A 22,949-nucleotide genomic window follows, 5' to 3' on the forward strand; every position below is an offset into this window, starting at 1 on the left:
TGTTGGTGAAAGAGACAAGCTTTTTATGTACCCAGAGCTCTTCTTCAGGCCTGACAGCTTGTCTCTTTCACCACCGGATGTTAGCCCAATAAAAGGTATTACCTCACTCACCTTCTCTTTCTCTAATATCCTGGGACCAACACGGCTACAACAACACTGGAAGCAATCACAGAATCATAGAAATGTAGGGATGAAAGGGACCTCAAGAAGTTCTCAATTCAGCCCTCTGCACTGAGGCAGGACCAAGTAAACCTAGACTGTCCCTGACTGGTGTTTGTCCAACCTGTTCTTAAAAAACTCCAACAGAGATTTCACAGCCTCCCTTGGAAGCCTATTCCAGAGCTTAACTATCCTTATAGTTAGATATTAGGAAAAACGTGCTAACCTAAATCTTCCTTGCTGCATATTAAGCCCATTATTTCTTTCCTACCTTCAGTGGACATGAAGAACAACGGATCACCTCCTCTTTAGAACAGCCCTGAGTCTTCAAATATGTTATCAAGTTCCCCCCTCATCTTCTTTTCTCAAGACTAAATATGCCCAGTGTTTCTAAACCTTTTATTATTTTTGTTGCTGTCCTCTAGACTCTCTCCAATTTTTCCACATTTTTTCTAGACTTTGGTGCCCACAATTGGACACTGTACTCTAGCTGAGGCCTCACCAATGTTGAGCAGTGCATGACAGTTACCTAACACACCCCAGAATATTAGGTTTTTTTGCATTTTCAGAGTGTAGCCAGACTGTAGCGAAGGGGGAATGGAGGTCTCCCTGGTGTCTGAAGCATATAGTTTATTTGTAAAGTCAGTTCACCCCTGACATTTGGAATCAAAGGCTGTCACACAATAGCTACATACGGCATGATTGTGAAAAACTGCAGAGCTTAGTGAAAGCCTTGATTTACAAATCATGACATTTTAATCTACTTCTGGAGGAACATAGCTGCCTGCAGTGCTAGGCAGACTCATGGTGGGAGTACATTCTCCAAAGCAGGCTTGGGGAGCTATGCACATAGCTCCTGTGATTATTGATGGGAATTGGGCACATAACCCCCTCCCCCAGTGCTGAAAACTTATCTGTGCACTCCGTATATTATTCCTAGCAGCGACTTTGGCAATATTCGGCTTTGGCAGCAAAGACAGAGTACATGTGCTTTTCATTGATTTGGGCTGGGAATGTGTTTTACATTGGTTGTCCCTGTGCTCTGCGCATTTGGAGCAAGTGCAGGAGTTGTAACCACTGCTACAATTCACCTCCACTTCCACCGTCATCTGAGTCACCTCCCCTAGGGGCTTCAGAGAGAAAACAGATGAAAGGAATTCAGGACAGGCTGCCCAGTCGCGACAGGGAAAGACTAAGCGTAGCACCAGCAGTCTCATTAGTCACTGCTGACCAGGTCAACCAGCCACCGCAGAACACACTCTGCAGGTTCAAATGCACGCTCCTGAAGTGTGGGGGCTACAGGGGGTTGAAGGAGCACCTGCCTACCTTTACCTACCCAGCCACCCCTCCCCAGCCACACACACACACACAGGGTACGTCTGCATTTGAGCTGGGAGGTGTGATTCCCAGCTCACGTAGACGTATCTGCACTAGCTCAAGTAGTGCTAGCCTGCAAAGAATAGCAATGTAGCTGGATTAGCATAGGCAGCGGCTCGGGCTAGCTGCGGGAGTACATTCCCAGGGGATCCAGGAGGTACATGCTCGGGTTGCGAGCCCGAGACACTGCCTGAGCTACCCTGACTACACGGATATTTTTAACACGAGAGCTCTGCCTGAGCTAGCCTGAGGACTTCTCTACCAGCTGGGGATCACACCTCTCAGCTCAAATGTAGACATAGCCTCTATTTCCTGGAGCATAGGGGAACATCAAAACGAGAGGTGTACATGAATCCATAGCCTTCTCCCTTCACACACACCCCGAAACACTCCAAAATGTCAGGAGGGGGGTTCTCACCTCGTTCCTCTCAGCAACCATGAGATCATGGTACTTCCAGGTGTACAGCACATTGCGTCTCAGTCCCTTCATTGTCCGGCACCTCTAGGCAGCCACCTACAGTGCCTCCTCTGTCACAGAAAGATTTCCTCTCCCCTCTAGCAGTTAAATGTTCCCCAGGAGAAACCCCACCTCCTCAAAGTCTGGCGAAAGCTGAGATTTCACCTTTGGCAGGCCCAACTTGTAACAAGACAAAACATATTTTTGTACCATTATTTTAGCCCCGAGCAATTCCAGATATACAGACTTTAGCTTCAGTAAAATGGCCCTCAGTCAAGCAGTCACTTTTAGAATTGTTCCAGTCTATAGCCACCAGTCTGTTTCCAGCGTAGCACTATAATGCCTGGTTTCAAAGTAGCAGCCATGTTAGTCTGTATCCGCCAAAAGAAAAGGAGGACTTGTGGCACCTTAGAGACTAACAGATTTATCTGAGCATAAGCTTTCGTGAGCATGTCTGGCTCCTATAAAGCACTTTCATCCATAGAGCTCAATGTGTTTTTACAAAGGAGGTCAGTATCATTAACCCCATTTTACAGATTGGGAAACTGAGGCACACACGTTACATGATTTGCCCAAAGTCACCCAGCAGGCTAGAGGAGAAGCCACGGAAAGAACCCAGATCTTCTGCATTGCAGGCCAGTGCTCTTTCCACTATGTCAGACTGTAACTATCTAACTATGTAGGCATTTCTACCGTGCCCATCACATTGTTCTATAGTACAACATCTTTTGTAATTAAATTTAATTGACAAGCCAAAGCTGCAGGGTGGATCTTCCTCTCTAAATTAGCTGATCGTGCCCCAGAGTCTAAAAATCAGACAGTATTCTCAGAGGATCAGGGAATCATTACAATACGCACCTCACTTAAAAGAGCTAAAGGCTGGTTTGGAAAACACCACATCAATGACTTTGGACAGTATGACAGCCAATGGATTCCAATAGCCTTGCCATCATCTTCCACAGTTTATTATCACACAGTTACAGGTGTGCTCTACCTCCTCTGGCTCCTTCCATCCTTGCCTGTAATGGGACAAATTCTGCTCTCAACTACAGAAATGCAACCAATCCCATTAACTCCAATGCCACTGAGAGTAGAATGTGGCCCTTTGTCGCTCCCATTCAGCGCCCAAGTAAGGGTAAAATGCGGTGACATTCGCACAGCTGATCTTGACTCCAATATTGTGCCACCAGGATGTGTCCATTTTTGCACGCGTTGCCAGAACAGATGAGGGAGTTAGGGTGCAGGAGGGGGTTCTGCCCTGCGGCAAGGGGTTAGGGTGCAGGCTCTGGCAGGTGGCACTTACCTCAGGTTGCTCCTGGTCAGTGGCACAACGGGGCTAAGACTGGTTCCCTGCCTGCCCTGACTCCGTGCTGCTCCCAGAAGCAGCCAGCATGTCCAGCCCCTAGGCGGAGGTGCAGCCAGGGGACTCTGAGTGGTGCTCGCACCCACAGGCAGCACCCCCACAGCTCCCATTGGCTGGGAATCATGGCCAGTGGGAGCTGTGGAGCCAGCGCTCAGGGTGGGGGCAGCACACAGAGCCTCCCTGGCCCCTATGCCTAGGGGCCGCAGGGACATGCTGGCCTCTTCCAGAAGCTGCGCAGAGCCAGGGCAGGCAGGAAGCCTGCCTTAGCCCTGCTGCGCCAATGACCAGTCTTTTAACGGCCGAGCCACCATCCCTTTTCAACCAGGCATTCCGGTCGAAAACCGGACGCCTGGCAACCCTACTAGACCAAGAGCATCGAACTCATTTCACATTGGCTAGAGAACAGAGGGATTTTGTATGTTTTTTAAATTTATGGATGTTTAGCATATGAACGTATGCAACTGTAGATTGCCTGGGAGAAAAGAAGCTACTTAAAGGTACCATAAATCGACTGTAACATGGTGCAATTTAGCAGCTTTCTTTGAGGATTCCCCCCCACCACCACATTTTAACTTTCTTCTTTATAAAAAAAACAAAACAAAATCACAACTTTAAATACAAACTCTGGCTAGTCTTAGCCCCCGGGCGGTCTGTGACATCTGTTGCTAATACACTCATCTGCAGTGTATACATGGTTCAGGGCATAATGAAGGAAAGAGAATATTGAATGAGACACTCAATGAGTAGACTCAAATATTTAGTCTGCTAAACTTGACAAAAATCTGCACCACAGCAACATGATAGCTTGGCTAATGAAGCTTCACTGAACCTAAAGAGTTCAGATGTGTTCTTGTCTCAGATATACATAAACGATACGCGTACATGCATATATATGGAGATAAAATATATATAACATACACACACATTTGCGTTTGTGACTGGTCTACACTGGGGTTCAAACTGAACTGGGAACCATATCTCAACTTTCTTTAAACATAACTTCAGTCAACTAGTTTCTAACATGATTCATCTGGCCAAGTTATGGATGCTAGGAACCTCCTTGAGCTAGAATACAGTTCAAGTTGAGTTAAAAAGCTAGTAAAGAACAAGCATGGGACAATCCTGGGAAAAAAAAAAACCTATTCACAGTGCAAACCAAAATTCTGTGTGACTCATAGAATCATAGGACCTCGAGAGGTCATCTAGTCCAATCCCCTGCACTCAAGGCAGGACCAAGCATTATCTAGACCACCATGTCCTGGTCTAAGCTAACAACCCTGTATTTGGTACTCCCAAGCTCTCTCCACTGGCTCCCTTTTAATATGCAGGATAGAGCACATGACAAACATACCAAAGGGCTCCAAGAAGTTGACCTCCATTATGGAGGATATGGGTCCTTCTCTGGTGAGCTCGACATCCACAATTTGTTTCTTCTGGCAGTGTCTTGACTCCATGCTAACATAACTCTGTCCCCAAAAAGACTCTGCAATACCTTCCATTACATCCCTCCCCAGGAAAAGTCCCTGATAGCTTCTCACCTTGTGTCATTAGAGCACATTAATGATGGTGCCCAAATCTCCCCTCCTCTATGACCTCCAACACACCAGTCACCTACTAACAAGACTCCCCCTCCCTCTTCTCCATCCCAACTACCTTCCTAGTCTTGGCTGCTCAAAAATTTTCTGTCACAACTGTTTTTGACAGAAATGTAGGTTTTCAACTGAACATGGGGGTGTTTTTGCAAAAAAGTATCCGCTTTCCACACACAAAAAATTGATTTTTCATTGATCACCTACATGCCCAAAAGCCAAAATATTTTTGGGGCAAAAAAATAAAATGGTTTTTCATTCTCAAATGTCACTGCGCTGCCTCTAAGAAGTTGTAGTTCAGATGGCTCATTCTCCGATTTTCCTCTGTTGGCCAGGCTCCTCAGCCATACTACATAGCCCAGGATGCATTGTAGCCACGTGATTGCCATGATGCATGGCCTCCTCTCACCAAGAGGGGAGACTGTGGTCATCACCGGAGAGAAAGTCTGCCCAGGGAGCCCATGCCCACAGAAGAGAGTTGGAGCATGAGGTCCTGTATAACTCACAATTTCACAGACAGCACAGAAATCAAGAAAATGCCAACAATTTTTTAAACAACAACGTGATTTTTTAAACTATTTTTAAAGGAAAATGTCTACAAAAAGTTATTTTACCTCGTCAGTTTTAAGGACAGCATGAATTTTATAAATAATATTAGTCGAAATTGACTAAATGTTACTTGTAAAATTCATTCCATCCTTGAAATTGACTATATTTACTTGCAAAATTCATTCCATATCAATACCATAAAATTCAATACTTTGCTATTTACAGTTACAAATTTTCTTTAAAAAAAAAAATCATGATGTACACAGGGCTCTACTCATGAGGCTGCACAGCAGCATTTCTGAACCAAAATATTTTGGTTTTCATTTTTTCCACACACAAAAAAAACCAAACAAAACAAAACCACCAAAATTTTTCATTGGGTTAAAATAAAAATCCCTCATGTTCTGACCAGTTCTATTTCCTACCCCTGAAATTCCCCTGCAGGCTCAACAGATTCCAGGATCTATGTGACCTCCACTGTGGAGCAAAAAGAAATCGGTGGGTCTGTTCACATGAGTACGCACTTACCAACATGAATGAAGTTGGCACAATCAGGCCATAGTTATGGGGCCACATTTTTTTTTAAAAGAAATCTGGCATGTTAGCATAGAAATCCATGCTCAGCTGTGGCCTATTTCTGGCAGGGCAATTAGTGCCATTGCCCATGCAAATCAAAGGGCACCAAACAGGATGACAGAAAGAGGAGAGTGACGTACCTGGTGGAGAAGTGGTTAGTGGGGACAGCATTCTAGCCAGGGGTGGAGATGAGGTGGGTTTACAAACCTGGAGCTAACCCCACTAGGCAATTCTCTCACTTTTCCCAACAATGAGCAAGGTCACACTAATACTAATGAAATGATCAATCACCAGCATGGAGCATTGCACCCTGTGTACAGCCCATTACCCTCCTTACCTATCGTAGGCATCCCTAAGTTCTGGTAGGGGCATTCCAGGCTGCCTCCTTGAGTTCTTCCAAAAGTAGCAGAGTAAATGGCTATGACCGTGTTTTTCTTACAGCTCAGTCTCAGCTTGTCATCTTCACAGGCTACTTTACTCTTGTACTCGTCTGGAAAGAAACAGAACGTCTCGTTATTCAGCTGATCCACAGCAATGTACAGAGAGCGAGCAGGGGGAAAAAAGTAAGCCAACCAGGAAGAGATTCCTTCCCCCTCAAGCGTAGGTTGGCAGATATAGTGGGGTCTGCTGGTTGGTGCCCAGAGATTGGCATGGACTTAGAGATCAGAAGGATCCCCACCCAATGACTATATTTGCTATGATAATGAAGATGATAATCTGCATTTAGTATAGCCCCTTCCACCAGGAATTAATCAAAGCATTTACAAACATTAATTAACAGCCTCGCCACACCTGTGAGAGGTACCTTAGGTGAGCAGTATCCCCGTTTGACGGATAAGGAAATTGACTCTCAGAGGTTAAATGGCTTGTCTGTGACCAGGCAGAAAGCCTGTGGCAGGGACAAGGAAAGAAGCCAGGTCTCCTGTTCCTTAACCACAAGGCCATCTGTCAGCCCTCACATGGACACCCCGCCCCTTAATGTGGCTAGAATGTGAACGGGACGCACTGTGGTCAGCAGGCAACAGGAGCTCCGCTGGAGCTGAACAGGAGCCGTCCCTTAGTGAGTCACTAGGAGCTGTGCTAAGCTTGATTCATTCTGGGAGTTGCTCTTGCCTGTCATATGAACAGATACACAAAGCTGCTCTCAAATCTGATTTCAGACAGACAGCCGGACGTCACAGGACGTCGTCCTGCTCTTTCAGAGCTGATGCTGGCAGAACAAACCCTGACTTTGCATGGATCAAACAGAGACTAGGGAAGTTTGCTCACAGGAGACCATGTGGCCTGAACTTCTCTTTATTATATTAGCTGTCTGACTGGACCATGCAGAGGCCACAACTTAGACTAGGCCCCATCCTGTTAGGCACTCTACAAACGCTTTGTAAGCGACAGTCCCTGTCCTGAGGAGCCTACAGTCTAAATAGACATGGATGGGGGGTGGAGAGGGCAGAGGTATGGAGAGGCGAAGTGACATGCCAAAGGTCACACTACCAGTAAGTGGCCACAATGGCTTCATATAAATATAGGAAAGGACTAGACTAGCACAGGCTGCATGGGTGGATGGGGATGAATGTGCCTTATGTTTTCTCTCTCTCTCTCATGCACCTGCTCAGGGACCAGTCACAATCTGGCCCTAAACCTACGCAGACTGTTACAGTATGTGTACAACTCAGTCTGAATGCAAGCATCCGTACTGGCGAGTTTCAGGTTTCCCCCTGAAAAATTACATGTGCTTAAGTGGCAGGGGAAAGGTGGCAGTGATATTCAGCAAATGGCTTACTTGACTCTAATCCCCCGCGCAGTCATTTGTAGGGCAACTGAGATTTGCAATGATTAAGATATTTGCTAAGGATAATATACCCTTTTATTGCTGGTGTGTTTTCAGAGACACTGGATCAAATATAACTAGAGAGAGAGACTGGGAAGGGGAGGAAACAGCTGCATGCTTTTCTAGACACAGTTCAAAGATCTTTATACAAGGTGATTGTAACATAGCTTGAACAATTGAGGAAAAGTAGCAATAAACATTTCTAACGGAAAAATTGGCCCTTGCAAATAGTCGAGTAACCAACAAGATTTCCTGTAATTAGACAATGTGTACAAGGATGTTAATTCATTGGACTGTAGCAAATTACTCAGAAGGGATCAATGGAAAGTGGACATTTCCACATATGGCCAATAATTCTATGAGTGATTGTGATTGGGAAGATTAAAAGTTAACGTTAATGGTCTCAGTAAGATTTCAGTGCTGAAAGCTCTCGTATAGATCTAGCACTTGCAGTGTGTGATGGGCGGGTCTTAATTCCAGAGATATATTTAGCCTGAAACTATTTTTAAAAATGACTTACTTGAAAAACATATGTAACATTATTGCTTTAAAAACAACAACAAATGACCATATGGGGGAGCATTGAGAGCAATCCTTGGGGTGTATATTTGCTGAGCCTATTTTACAGTTCAAAGAGCCAAGAAGACACGGCATCAGAAATCCATATTCATCCCAAAGTTATAAAGCATTCAGATCACAGACACAGAGAAGTTAGAAATGGAAACAACTGAGTAGGTGACCTTTCCCATCTCCTTGTCACTGCAGGATTATTTCCTACAGAAGCTTCTCAAGAACATTGTCTTATCCAGTTTCAAATGACTGAATTAATAAGACTTCTTGCAAGATGCTACTCCAGATTTTAATTGCTTTCATCCTTTGGTGACTTCTCTTCAGCCTAAATTTTCCTTTGCTCAATTTCATTCCACCTCATCCCACCCTACAGAATAAACTGTCCCTACCTTGTAGCTTATACCTTTCTACTACTTCCTGTTACTTCACCATCGTTACCCCTGCCAGCCTCACCATGTCATTTAAACAAGCTGCACATTTATTTAGTTCTCTTCGCATCTTTCTATGTGCCACTCTTTGTGTTTAAATAGGAAGTCCTGACCAATCAGAAGTCTTGGTGTTCCTCCAATCAGTGCCCAAGGGAGGCCCCACTGATGTAGCTTCAAGTTTCATGGTCTCTCCGCTTGGGCACTGTCTTGAGTTCTCTGCCTGGTGGCCCCCCATCTGCAACCCTTCTTGTAAATCTTTGACCTGTGCTTCCATTTGTATTTTAGCATTTTTTCATCCCAACTAATGACTTGTTCTCTGAGTCTTGTGTCCTCACCGGAGGGGGAGGTCCTTTAGTGTGGTGGGTTCCACCCACTGCCTCCTAGAATTCAAATCACCCTGATAGGTGCTGACCTGAGTTTGTCTGCATCCATCAATTCCTTGAACTCCCTCGGGAGCTGTGGACATTGTCCAGGGTACTCTGCTCAGGGCTTTGGGTTCCCTCATTTTGTACCTAGGATCTTCATCCCATTCCAGTCTATTCATTTGTTTTCCTCCAGACTCAGCTAAATCCTCAATCCTGTAGCCCCACCCTTATCTGAAAGGTGGCCTTCAGTTGGCTCTGCCCATCAATTCAAGATTTAATAGGCCAGCATGCATCCAGTAACAGTTCCTCTGGGAGGCATCCACTGACTCCCTGAACTCCTCCTTGAGGCAGTGGGCATTGTCCAAGCGCTATATGTCCCCCACTGGATCCCTTGTTTTGAGCCTGTGACCTGCACTTACGTCCCTGTTTTTCATTCCACAATCCATTAAATGTAGAGGTCTAGGTCTAAGACAGTGGTTCTCAAACTTTTGTACTGGTGACCCCTTTCACATATCTAGCCTCTGAGTGCGACCTTCCCCTTATAAATTAAAAATAATTTCTTATATATTTAACATTATAAATGCTGGATGCAAAGCAGGGCTTGGGGTGGAGGCTGACAGCTCGAGGCCCCCCACGTAATAACTTTGCGACCCCCTGAGGGGTCCCAACCCCCAGCTTGAGAACCCCTCGTCTAAGAGGTGGGCTTTTTGTTGTTCTGGTGGGTTCCACCCACCACCCTAGATTGTAAATAAGACAGCATATTTCACAAACACTGAAATACACAATGAAAAAATCAGAAATTTTTTTTATTCAATTTTTCTTTTTTTTTTTTATTTACTGCACTGAGTGGAGATTTAAATACTCAAGTGTGCTAACCTGATGGCTGGCTGTAAGTAGTTATCAGTTCAGAAAGTCATCTCTCTGTAGGTCTACCCTACCCATGGCTGACCCATGCCACCTGACTCGAGCTTGCAGGGCTTGGGCTAAGGGGCTCTGGGACCCTCCCACCTCTCCGGGTCCTACAGCCCAGGCACCAGCCTGAGCCCAAACATCGACATCGCAACTAGACAGCCCCTTTATCCGAATTCCACAAGCCTGTCAGCTGGCACAGGCCAGCGGCGAGTTTTTAATTGCAGTGTAGCTATTCCCTAAAAGTCTAAACATTACATCTAATAAGACAATAGAGTTACTTTTAGATCAAAAATGTTGCCAGTTTCAAAAGGCATCCTGCAAACTAATGCACCTGTAATTTCTAGAGGTTTGAAACTCTTCTGACAAGTGGAAAGATTGTTCTTTATAGATGATCCTGCCAGATTCCTTTTAAATTATCCTTGTGATGCACCCATCCAATTTGCAGCATTTAAAAGGAGACTTTCCCGCTTGTCACTTTCATTAGACTAAAGCAGTTGTCTTTTTAGAGTCTGCTTTGAAAAGGCTGGCAGCGTTGCAAATTAACTGTTACCTTTCATTTTCAAAGCCAGGCTCAGATGTGCTGGGCTGGACTTTACTGTCAGACAAACAAAGCTATAGAGTGATCTAAAGGGTGAAAAAAAGAGAATGGTATTGAAATGTAGACACTATATTGTGAGATGAGGTCTAAATTTAACACTTGGAGCCGGGGACAAATAAATTCCAATCCCAGCTCTTTGACTGACTCATTGGCCCTATCTTTTCCCCTCTCATACGCTGATGTAAATCAGGAGTAACTCCATTTTAAATAAATGGATATAAAACTTGTGTGTGTAAACTGAACTCTGTCCTTTAGTTTCCCCATCTGAAAAATATGCAAAATCATGGTAACCATACTTACCCTGTTCACAAGGATGTTAGGAAGAGGAATGATTCGTAGTTAATCAACCTAATCCAGTTCTGATTTATTCTGTAGTCACTTGAGTTGCCTAGGGCATAAATCAGGGGAAAATTGGGCCCAGTACTTTTAATTTTATAAACGCTGTGTTTATGTGGTGGTAGGGTGCTGCAGGGGAAACCCTAATCAGCTCCTGCCACTCCAGCCCCAATCAGAGGAAATGGGTTGGGGCTGGGCCACTAGGTAGGCCTGGCCTGGAAACCTGCCACACCTGCCAGCCTCGTTAACAGGGGCTAAAAGCTTGGGAGGAAGTAAGCCTGAGAGAGGGTTTGGAGACCAGAAAGGGAGAATAGGTTCAGAAGGAGCCTGCTACCCTGTTGTCACTGAGGCCTGTGCTAGGCCAAACCTGTAAATAATTGGAGCTTGGTGGTGGGGACCGGACACAGGAATAAAGAGCACGGATGTTGCACCAGCTTGCAGTGGATCTAACTCATTGGGGAGCAGGGCCAGGAGGCTGAACCCAGGGGGGCGTTGGGAGCACCCTGTTACAATATGATAATTATTACCTCAAAAAAGTCCACTTTTTAATCCACTCTAACATTTTAGAAATCCATTTTAAACAGGACTATCTGAACAATTTTACACATCATTTCCTTAAATGGATTCTTGTGACAAAATCTAGAGTTGGAACAAACACTGTGTTGCCAACACTCGCAGTTTCATCGTGAGTCTCACAATATTTGGTGTTTCATAAAGCCCCAGCTCCTGGATGCATGTGATTTAGGTGCGAATCTCGGCTTTTATCTAAAATATGAAAGCAAGTTTCTAACCCTCATGTTTGCAGAAAAAAAGCTTGAAAACTCAAAACCACCTGCACTCTTAAAAGGTTCAAAAACCAGAAGGCAAATTAAAACACACACACACACACACTAAAAAACCCTTTAAAAAAATCTCCTTATTTTAAAACAAATCTCATGATTTTTGGGACATGACTCATGATTTTTAACCACTGTAGCTGGCAATACTGCCAATTGTCCAGTGCCAAACCTGTATCCCAACACTTTTCTGATTCACTCTTCATTCATGCCAAAAGACATCCGTTCAGAGTGATTGCTCTCTCTCTCTCTATCATCCTCGAATAGTTCTCTCACTCCCACCTGAAGTGCTCTATTATTCACTTCTCTGCCCTGCGTACTGCCTGATGAGGCCAAGTGCCTGCTCCAGACTATGGCTCACTTCTGCAGACCCTCACTCTCACATGAGTAAAAGGCTTGCAGAGATGAGACCTAGATAACAAGGATGTCTTTAATGGGATGTGTTCCTTCACTTTTGGTTACTCTTAAAGGTGTGTTTTCAGGGTATCTTGAACTCTTTGCCACTGGAGTACCAGTTACAGCTGCTACTTGACTTCTCTAACAGAGTTTGATACTGCTTTATGAGTGAGGCGGGGGAGTTGTTTTTACTTTTCATTCTAAAACACTTTGACACTGGTTTCTCCACATGTTTGTTCTGGTTAATCACTGTGAAAAAAATTCCTATTCCTCTCGGAGTCAGCGGGAGTTCCTATGTCACTTTGACTAATTGTATAAACAAACTTGCCCCCCTTCCCTCCCCACAACAATCAAAATCGTTTGTCACAATTGAAATGTCTGCCACAATGCAATCTCGATCTTCAGTGCATAAAGTTATGACAGTTATACACAATGCCTAAGGATCTGCCAATTATTTTAGGTCTATTGTACCTGAGGCCAAAGGTTGTGACCTCCCAACTGCTTCGGGAAATACTATTTACCTGAGAACCCATTTGGGTGCTGGATTCTCCTTCGTACTAGAGTTAGTCAGGAGAAACTCCTTTGAAATCAATAGGATTCCACTGGCAAAGGCAAGAGAAAAATCAAGCCCTTTATTTTTTCATTCTCACTCGGGTCAGATGGGGTTTCTGTGACCCTCTCCCATACGCAGTGCGTGCACTGATAGACCATAATTTCTGCATTCACTGTCAGTGAAATCATACATTTCTCTTAATCCTGCTCCTGACAGTCGAGTGATTAGTGTGTTTTAGGGATGGGGCTATTTGACAGCATCTGAAAATGTCTGCGCATCGGTGGCTTAAATCAAAATTAACTGCAAGTATTAAAGTTTCATTTATAAGGCTCAATCTGATCCCAGGCTCACCGATCTGCTCTCTGACATTTATAGCATTCTTTTATTTACACCTTTTCATCACCGCGGTGCTCATGGCCTGAGGTTTATTACCCTTATAAATTTCCACTCCCTACCCAATCGAAGCAGTTTTGAAATAATACAGATAAGCAAGAATGAGCTGATGAGTCCAGGGCCTATTTTACACCCTCAATAGCAAGGCCCGGAAAATGTGCCACTCGAACAGCCCACAGTCCGCGGGGCTGCTTATAAGGCATGAGCCACCAAAGAGCAATGCAGCAAACAATACAATGAACTTCTCCTGCCACCAATAAAACTGTCTCCCGAGGAAGACTAATGCTTTTCTGACAGGCTTGATAGCTACTGAATTACCAATCTATCCCAGGACTAAAATCAATCACTAGTGTTAAAGGTGTCTGGGATTTCTATAGCTCCAAAAGAAACTATTATTTCCAACGTTATTCCCTCTTCTTGTGCATAGTGCGCAGCAAATCATGTCAACAGCGTGTAAGTCTTAAGGATGGGTGTAATTTAACTAGGACTTTCAGGCAGAGTCCTGAGCTCAGAGGATTTAATGAGTAAAGGCATGATCCTGGGCCTTTGTGACAGTGGCACTGAGAATGAAGTCAGTGCCAAAGCTCTCAATGGCTTCAAAAGTTCAGGTCCTAAGGGAACTGAATGGGCGATGGTACATTCAATGCATGCCATGGAGGAGGTTCCCCCAAAATCTATTGCCATGTTTTCCGGGCAGGCCCGCGGATGGGGGGAAGGGGGCAATTGCCCAGGGATCCAGGTGATTGAAATGGGCCTGGGGGCCCCCAGCAGCAGCACAACAGGGCTAAGGCAGGCTTCCTGCCCGCCCTTGCTCGTCGCTGTGCGCCTCTCCCAGAAGCGGCCGGCACCATCCCTATGGCCCCTTGGGGGGGGGGGGTCTCCGTGCGCTGCTCCTGCCCTGAGCACCGACTCTGCAGTTCCCATTGGCCAGGATTTCTGGCTCATCCCAGATAAAGGGGTCAGAAGCAAAAAGTTTGGATCCCAGGAATGTTCAGTAGAAGGGGTTTGGTACAGATCAATTTCCAACTATCATTTATACCATGTGATAACTTCATGTAGCATTTTACAACAGGTAAAAACACCGAATAAAAAGCAAGATACCCTGCCCCAAAGAGTCTGTAATCTTAAGGCACAGCAGGTACAATACAATGGGGCAGAGGGAAAGAGTGGCAGGAGAAACATTGCTGCTGGCTAACCATGAGGAACAGGTTGTGCTTTAGAAATTATTTGAAGAAGGAAAGGAGAACTGTTTCCAGAAGAGAGGGGCAAAGAAGGCAAGAGGTCAGGAGGGGGAGTCAAGAACTGCGGCGAGGCAAGAAGACTGGCAGAGCACAGAATCATAGGACTGGAAGGGACCTCAAGAGGTCATCTAGTCCAGTCCCCTGCACTTGTGGCAGGACTGGGGAGTCGAAGGTCATGTAGGCAGCAGCCAAGTTGTAAAGTGCGGCAGAAATCTCTCTTCTCGCCTCTCAGAATATAATTAAGAAATAACTAACTTTATACAGCACATTTTATCTGAAGAACTACAAAATGCCCTGCAAATGTAGCTAGGCATTAGTATCCTCATTTTGCTGAGGCACAGGGAGGTTAAATGACTTGCCCGATGTCTCATAGGCCAACACAGGAATAGAACCCAGGTGTCCTACTCCTAGCCTCTGACTGCAAGCACTAGATTATACCATCCCCCCTCCAGAGAGTCAGATTTATGGCACAGAATGAGTATTTTCTAGCTTACAGCAATACAAGATCCTACCCAGCATTATGTCTCCCAGATTTGAGGGGAATAAACAAACTCTAAAATTGTTTGAATAACATTGGTGAATCAGGATTTCAGTTAGAAGGCATGTGTATGAGGCCAATTAAATTCAGTGTCAATTCGTTTCTTCAGATCACGGGGTAACTACACGTCATGGTTCTAAACAAAATTAGTATATTACCTGCACTCTGGTGAGAAATAATCATACTCTGTGTAAGATTTTATTTTAACATTCCTGAAAGGTGTCCTGCAGACTGAAATCCTCCGTGCATTCAGGACCTGACCCAAAGCCCATTGAAGTCAATGGATTTCCGTGGTCTTTCAGATCAGACCTTTGTAGAACAACTACTGCCTAGGCCACAGCAGAACTAGCATCCCCACACAGCCCCCCTCAATATATCCCAATCCTGGCCTGGAGGGACCCACCTCGAAGCCTCTGTGCTGAGGCTGCCAGTAACAGGTAAGATTTGCAAAGACACCAAAGGGATTTAGGAGCGCAAGTCTCTGACTTTTAGTGTGACTTGTTCTCCTGAACCCCTAAGGTGCTTTTGAAAACCTCCCCAGTGGTGATGTGGGCAGATGTGTATTAGGTACTGGCTGGAGAACACACAGTAGCAGCAACTTACAGTCATTAGCAAGCTGCCATGGATGAGAATGAGCGGAGCAATTTATTGACCATTTCTGATCTCTCCAGCACTCCCATACCCCAGAAATAACTATATATACACACACACACACCATCTAGCTACAGTCTAGACTCTTGCCACTATACAGGACTTACTGTGCAGCTGCCATTTAGGGAAAGAGCTGTGTACATACCTGAGACATGTGTATTTAGATACATGCCCTCTGTGTCATAGATTCAGAGAGTCTGAGGACAGAAAGGACCATTCTGATCATCTAGTCTCACCTCCTGCATAGTACAGGCCAAAGAATTTCATGCAGTGATTCCCACCCTGCGCCTCACAACTAGTGGTTGAAGAAGAGCAAAACTAGACGATGTCATTTTAGTTTCTTCTTTTCCAAGAGGGGAGGTTCAGTAAGGTTCAGGTTCAGTAAGGTTCAGGGAGGTCTCTGGCACCGCTTCCTGTCTCGCTAGGAAAGCAGCATTTGAATCCAAGGCAGGCTCATGCTGCAGGGGCGAGAGAGGTTTTTAATCTCCCCGTCTTGGCTGGGTGGCCAGGTCTCCCCCAACCCCACAGGCTGGCAGGCATGTTGCTCCACATTCTATCCCTGTATCTTTTTAAACGGTGCTCAAGGGAAGGAAAACAGAAGCAACATGCAGCCACCTGGTTCAAAAAGCAAAGCAGGATTGAAACTCACTTGCAAGGAACATGGGAGCAGAACTCCTTTGTGCCTTGCATTAACAGCACTGGTGTGATCAGTCTGGCCCTAGGGCAACACGCAGCCAACTACCTCCATCACCCCGTAACTGCAGGGTTACGGCAAGGGTGCTCAATGGCAGTTATGTTGTGGGGAGGGGGAAATCAAACAAGTCATTCATTCATTAATAAAGATTCAAATAAAAGCGATATTACAAGCTGTGCAGCCACCCACCCCAGGGATTGAGGCAGAGACCTCTAGAGCCAGACGCAGAACCTACTACAGCCTGGGCTAAAGAATCAAGCAGTCATAGCTATGGGCTCTAACTAGGTATAGCCTCTATGGATCGGCATAGCGTGGAACCTGTAACACACTCACCTGTGGGTTACCTAGGCTTTTATTTTAGAAAAAGATTCAGTACAAATGCCTGTGCCTATTTGGGGCAATCCCGGGGCTCCTGGCAAGTCTTCAGCACGGCACTCAATATAGGAAAGCTCACACCTTCCCGTTGGATGCTTCAGATCAGCCTTCTGAACACTACAAAGTATGCGCCGGGCAGACTGTATCCAAGTATTTGTAGGCAGTAGTTGTGGGGGCTGAAACGCTGTTTGTGGCTTTTGATAAATGTATAACAGATCACATACCAGGTAGCATGCTTCTCTGGGGCCTTTATGCTTCCTGTGATGAATACTCTCTGGTGATCAATGACAAGAGATGAGGGGGCTCAGTCCTCCCCAGAGATGCCTGCCGCCTCACTGGACCACAGCTTCCAGGACTGAATCATACGATCTCACTACTAATTAGGGCTGCACATTTGGGTTCCCCTAGAATATTACAATATTTGTATTTACATCTTTTGTTTTTTTAATGCCTGCGGGAATCACCAAAGTAGCTAAAACAACACCAGACCTGTTCTCCTTGTGGTATGTCTGCCATGCACTAACTGAACTCATAAGAAGATCGTATCTCACCTTATTTTGCCCTTAAAGCAGTGCAAATTAAAAACAGGAATACAAATCAACACATACAAGCACTAGCTCTTGTGACACTCCTGCTATTTCATTACCCTGCAGATAAAGTCTTGAAGCTTCTGTGGATAGCTCAAAATGCTGCTGCCATTCCACATGCAAGCCTAATGCTCAGTGCATTATAAATGGCATTACGAACTGACCAGATTCCCAGGAAGAGATTGCTCATTGACTGAGAAACAATAAGATGACCCTGGTTCATCCTGCAAAATTATAGCTGCATGGAAAATGTTTTGCGGAAATAAACTCAAGCAATCTAGCAAAGCTCTGCTGTCTTTCAGGAAAATTCCCCTTTTCCCCCCACACTTCGGATATTCAGCTCACACACACAAGCCATTTCCTGTCATACCTGTGAACAGGGGAGCATTCCAAGCCATAAATATTCATGTACAGATGGGCTTCTATGACACCTTCAAAAGCTCAGCACAGTCTACACTCCTCCCCTGAACCTGCATACAAATCCTAAGACCTTTTCATGACATTCCTTTTCAGCATACTATACACAGTGCAAGACAAGACAGCGGATGCAGAACAGAAACTTGTCAGAACAACGTGCTAATCACTTCTATTTTATACAGAGAAATTTCTCATACAGAGATGGACCTTCCATTCACCTGCTCAAAGGCCACAACTAACATAGATAGTAGTGATGTTTCATTACCCACTTTTCATTTAATTCCTGACAGATCTTGCCAGCTCCCCCCCCAAACACACACACAAGTATCAGACTCAGGATGCTGCAGCAAGATCCTTCTTGTCGGCTCACCATTTATTTTAAAATCTCTTCTGAAATCAGATCTTCATCCTTGCCCAGACGCTTAAATTTCCTCTTCTCCTCTGCTATTATTGGCTGTGATAACTTCATAATTGTATTATTTAACTCTCCAAAAAGGTTTGGGATCTGGTTTTTATGAAAGGGGCTATACAAAATAAAGTTATAGGCCAACATTTTCAAACTTGGGTACCTCAAGTTAGGCACCCATAAAAGTGGTCCCTATTTCAGAGATGCTGGGCAGACACAGTTCCCATCAGGCCATTTATTTGGGTGCTTAACTTTAGGCACACAACTTTTGAAAGTTTGGACCACATGGATTGTTATCACACTGTCAATTTGTGTTGTACTAATGGCTTCCAAAGTGCAGCCTCGCATCCAGTCAGCGCAGAGTGGAAACCTCTGCAATACAAAGTTGGAGCAGTCCACCCAAAGAAGACAATGTTACCTGGGCAGCGCATAAGCTGAACATTGGCAAGAGCTTTCTCTGGCACCTGCAAAAAACAATCCTTACTGCAGACTGCCAATGAGAAGGAAAAAGTCTAGTAGCAATGCCCTGAGAGAGCAGGGGAGAGGGCTCTTCTGTACCCAAATGGTTTATGTTACATTGAAAATAAAGGCGGAAGGTAGTGAAAATCCCCCCAAAAGAGAATGCTAGGAAGCCTCACTGCAAAGGCTTAAGCTAGGAATAACTTTGATCTTACAAAAGCAACCAGACTCACTGGAGAGATACTTACTTGGCCTGCACTTGTACCATACGATGAGGTACTTGCCGGTTCCAGGGCACGGGTCTAGACCAAACAGCCGGCTATTGACAAGGAACTGGCAGCTCCGTCTGTCCTGGCACTCATCCAGCATTTTCTACACAGGCAAGGGCACACATACAAAAAACAAACAGAAAAATAGAAGCACTTTAGTACCTATCAGAGTGCACTGAATGGAGAAAGGCTTCAGAGCAGTAGTGTGATCTTGGCCTCACTGAACAGCATGATGAGCTTGCACTGCAGAGGCTACCAATTCTCAGTGCCCTGGAATTCCAGGGACTCTTCCCAGCCTTGTTCAGCACACACAAAAGCCCAACAACAATGACCAAGTTCAGTCTAATGCTACAACATTATCCCCAAAATGAATCAACAGATTGCAAGCTCTTTGGGGCAGAAACTGTCTCTCACAAGGTGTGTATATATAGTGGTTGGCGCAATGGGCTCAGTTAGGAGCTCTAGGCACTCCTATAATACAAAGAAACACAAATTCACCACAACCACTTTACATACCCAAGTTCCCACATAACAGCATTCCAGCCACAAGTAGGGTGACCAGATGTCCCGATTTTATAGGGACAGTCCTGATATTTGGGGCTTTTTCTTATGTAGGCACCTATTACCCCCCACTCTCTGTCCCGATTTTTCACACTTGCTATCTGATCACCCTAGCCACAAGACAACCAGGGTGTTTGTTAGGTAAGAAAAGAGAATCCAAATATCTGCCCCCTATCGAAAATCTGAATGTCAGATTATTTTTCATGTTATATTCATGCAAATCCTTGAAAACGACCCCCCTAAATTCAGTTGTTCACTCAGACTTACTATTGAGGTGCTTCTTCTACCTTAGAAAGCTCATAACGACGGGCCAGATCCCCAGCTAGCTTAACTCAGCACAGCTTCATTTACCTCAGTGGAGTGACGCCGATAGATACCAGCTGAGGGCCTGGCCTAGTGAGTGCAAACAAAGCAGACTGAATGGCAACACTGCACCACAGGGGCAATGGGGGATTCCACTGGATGGCACTGCTGAAATGCTAGCTAGCAGCCCAAATTAGATCATAATGCAGACATCTGAGATTTAAGTGAATGAGTGTGAACGAGAGGGAAGCAAGCTCAACACTGGACATTTTAGGAAAGATTGAGGCCTTGGGTAAAATTTTAGCACCTAAGTGACATAGGAGCTCCTCAGTCATTTTTAAAAATAAGACTCCTGTGCCGCTTAGGTGCTTTTTTAAAATGTCACCCCTCATCTACACACAAGCTTGCACTGTTAAATTAAGGTTTGTTTTTACACAATTTAGTTAAGCCCCGGGTAGACTTTGCTTTAAGAATGGATTTTGTCAAGTTAGCTTAATCAGGTAAAAAAAATGGAGGGTTTTTACACTGATTTAACTAAAGAGATTTAAAAACACACCTTTCGTTAAAATAGTGTAACTTTGTGTGTGGACAAGGTCTGAGAGATGGATAGTTCAGGAGTGAGGATTGGCGTTGTCACAGTGAGTACCAGATCATTAATTATACAGGACCAAATCCCAGTCTCACCGAAGCTATTGACAATTTGACCATTGATTTCACTGTGGGGTCAGGATTTGGACCACGTGTTTTTAAATGCCTTCTTTTGTTAGTTACAGAAAAAGTGCAGCAATTATCATTCTAATCACTAGCAGTAGAGGTGGTAGGAGTATTACTCAGCCGACTTCGTTTTGAATGGGACTCACTTCCCCCCCACCCCCTTCCAGTGGCTTCATTTTAGCTAAACTCACGCAGGGCCTGTGAGCCTGATGGGGTCTCCCACGTCGCATGTTCTTGGAATTCCCTTCACACGCTTCTCCATTCATAACACCCCTTATAAAACTCCATCTTAAAATCCACAGGGGAAAGACATTCTGTCTCCTGATAGAAAATGGCTTCATTAAGAAAGATTAATGATTTTTATCCTTATGATCCTTTAAAGCAGAAGGGGTGGAGGGGGCAGTAATTAAGTTTTATGTTCAGCTAGATGACTTAGGTGGTATTTACATACTTCTGTGGAGCCCCTTAAAGCTCTAAAATTACCATAATGTTTGTCTGACACACATGAACCTGTCAGAGCATTTTGACTGAGACCACAGAGTGAGGTAAATCATCAACATCGTTAAGTCCCTGCTTAACAGAGCTATGAATTCCATTCCCAACCGGATTATTTTCACTTACAAGGAGACTTCAGCAAACTGCGTCTCAAAAACTCTCCCAGCATCTCCATTCCTCTTTCTGTTCCCGCCTCTCACATGGACCTGCTTTTTATCCTTTTCCATAATCCCACCACTGTACTGCCCATGCCGACACTTTCTTCTCTGAAGCTTCTGTCATTCAGACCAACTTTCTCACTGTCTCAGTGATTCTCCATCTATCTTCAAATCTCAGCTGAAAAGAACGTATTTCCTCCCTAACCTACACCCCTTCATCTCTCCATCTCCCATATTTATAACAGGCATAGCAATGGCTCCTCCAGTTTAGGTTAAATGGCAGGGTCCATTCTAAATCCCAGTATTTTCGGTTGTTCAGACACTTCAGGAGCTTTCACCTTCCTGGCTGACATACATTCAGCTTTGTCTCTGCTTGAAGTTTGTGGATTTATTTTAAAATTTAAACCAAGACAGTTCAGCCAATTCTGAGGGCAAAGTGAACAAAGAATGTACGTGTGATCTTTTCAATATAGAGATCTACAGATGAAAAATCTGGGAGCTGAATGGAAATAGCTTGTACTAAGAAGAGGTGCCTAGGAGTGTTTGGGGACAGTGAGTTATTGAACTAAGGTATAAAAACCTCTGTGTTTAGCTCTCGCAGCATATTCTTTTCACTAAGTTCAAAATGCACACATTTGTCCGTAGCCATGTTCTATACAATCCAGGTGGGATTTTCAAAAGCACTCAGCATTGACCTAACTACTCCCATTGAAACCAATAGGAAACTACCATTGATTTCAGTGGGACTAAGTCAAGTCAACATGGAGCACTTTTGAAAACCCCACCTTCTATGTGCAACCAGTACCTGCGCAGCTTTCCCTAGGCACAATGCAGAGACTGAGGCAACTAACCACAAAGCTAAGCTAACTATGAATGTAGGTGGTCTTTACATGCAAATGTTTCATTATTCCTTTGTCTTGTTGTACACTAATCTCCAGTATGTACTACTTACTGTATATTTTTCACATCGATGACTTCTTGGATCTCTTTGTCTGGCATACAGAGTAGTACACAGCCCTAGTGCATGCTACATACTGGTGTATCAAAGGTCATAGGAGAAATTACCCATGCAACTGCAATGCTAGGGGCAAAGTTAAGGTTGAGTGTGAAAACTTTTGAATATCTAACTGTGCAACTTCAACATTAAGAAGAGTTGGTCAAAAAGGGAGAAATTACTTCATGAAAATATTCAACATTTTAAAGTTATTTTTATGTTGTGTGGTTTAAAATGGACATTTTGGCAAAAAAATTGCTGAAAAATTTGTCAAAATCATTATTCACATTTTCTGTCTAAAACCTGGGCTTTGCTAAACAAAAAATGTTGATAATGATTGCAATCTTTTAAATACAATTATCAAAAGTCATGGAGCATTGAATAAAAAAAGAAGAAATGTAAATCATGCCATAAAAACCCATTCTTGATTTTAAAAGTTTTTGCATTAAACATGTAGACCCGCTCTTAAATTCCAGTGAAAGAAAAGTTAATGTATCATGGAACTCTGTAATATATCTTGGATACTTTTGTAGGATGGATGCGATCTTAACAACAAAAATGTTGCCTTTCCACATGTACCACTGACAATCTTTTCCCTGCTATCCTCATCTACATTTGCCCTACACTAGACAAAAAGGTTATAAGTGTGTCAAAAGTGGTGTTGGATTTTCAGATCAGTCAGTGGGGTGATCAGCTGACATGTCATGCAACTTTCTTACCAGGGAGGCAATTTGTTTAATGTTTACTAATCTACTGAGCATCAATTTCCTTTGCAAAGTCACAGATGGCAACAAATTATGTT

General features: G+C 44.2%; 1 protein-coding gene across 2 annotated transcripts in view; it reads right to left on the reverse strand.

Annotated features, from left to right (window-relative positions):
- The window catches only part of EVA1A (eva-1 homolog A, regulator of programmed cell death), a 312,742-nt gene that overhangs the window by 172,633 nt on the left and 117,160 nt on the right, over positions 1-22,949 (reverse strand). For both annotated transcript variants that reach the window (XM_075126379.1, XM_075126380.1), the window contains exons 3-4: positions 18,902-19,025; positions 6,408-6,560 (exon numbers count right to left, since the gene is read on the reverse strand). In XM_075126379.1, coding sequence (XP_074982480.1) covers positions 6,408-6,560; positions 18,902-19,025 — 277 coding nt within the window. The remainder of the gene's footprint in view (positions 1-6,407; positions 6,561-18,901; positions 19,026-22,949) is intronic.

Source organism: Caretta caretta, chromosome 3 (genome assembly GCF_965140235.1).
Source record: "Caretta caretta isolate rCarCar2 chromosome 3, rCarCar1.hap1, whole genome shotgun sequence".
NCBI lineage: Eukaryota > Metazoa > Chordata > Testudines > Cheloniidae > Caretta > Caretta caretta.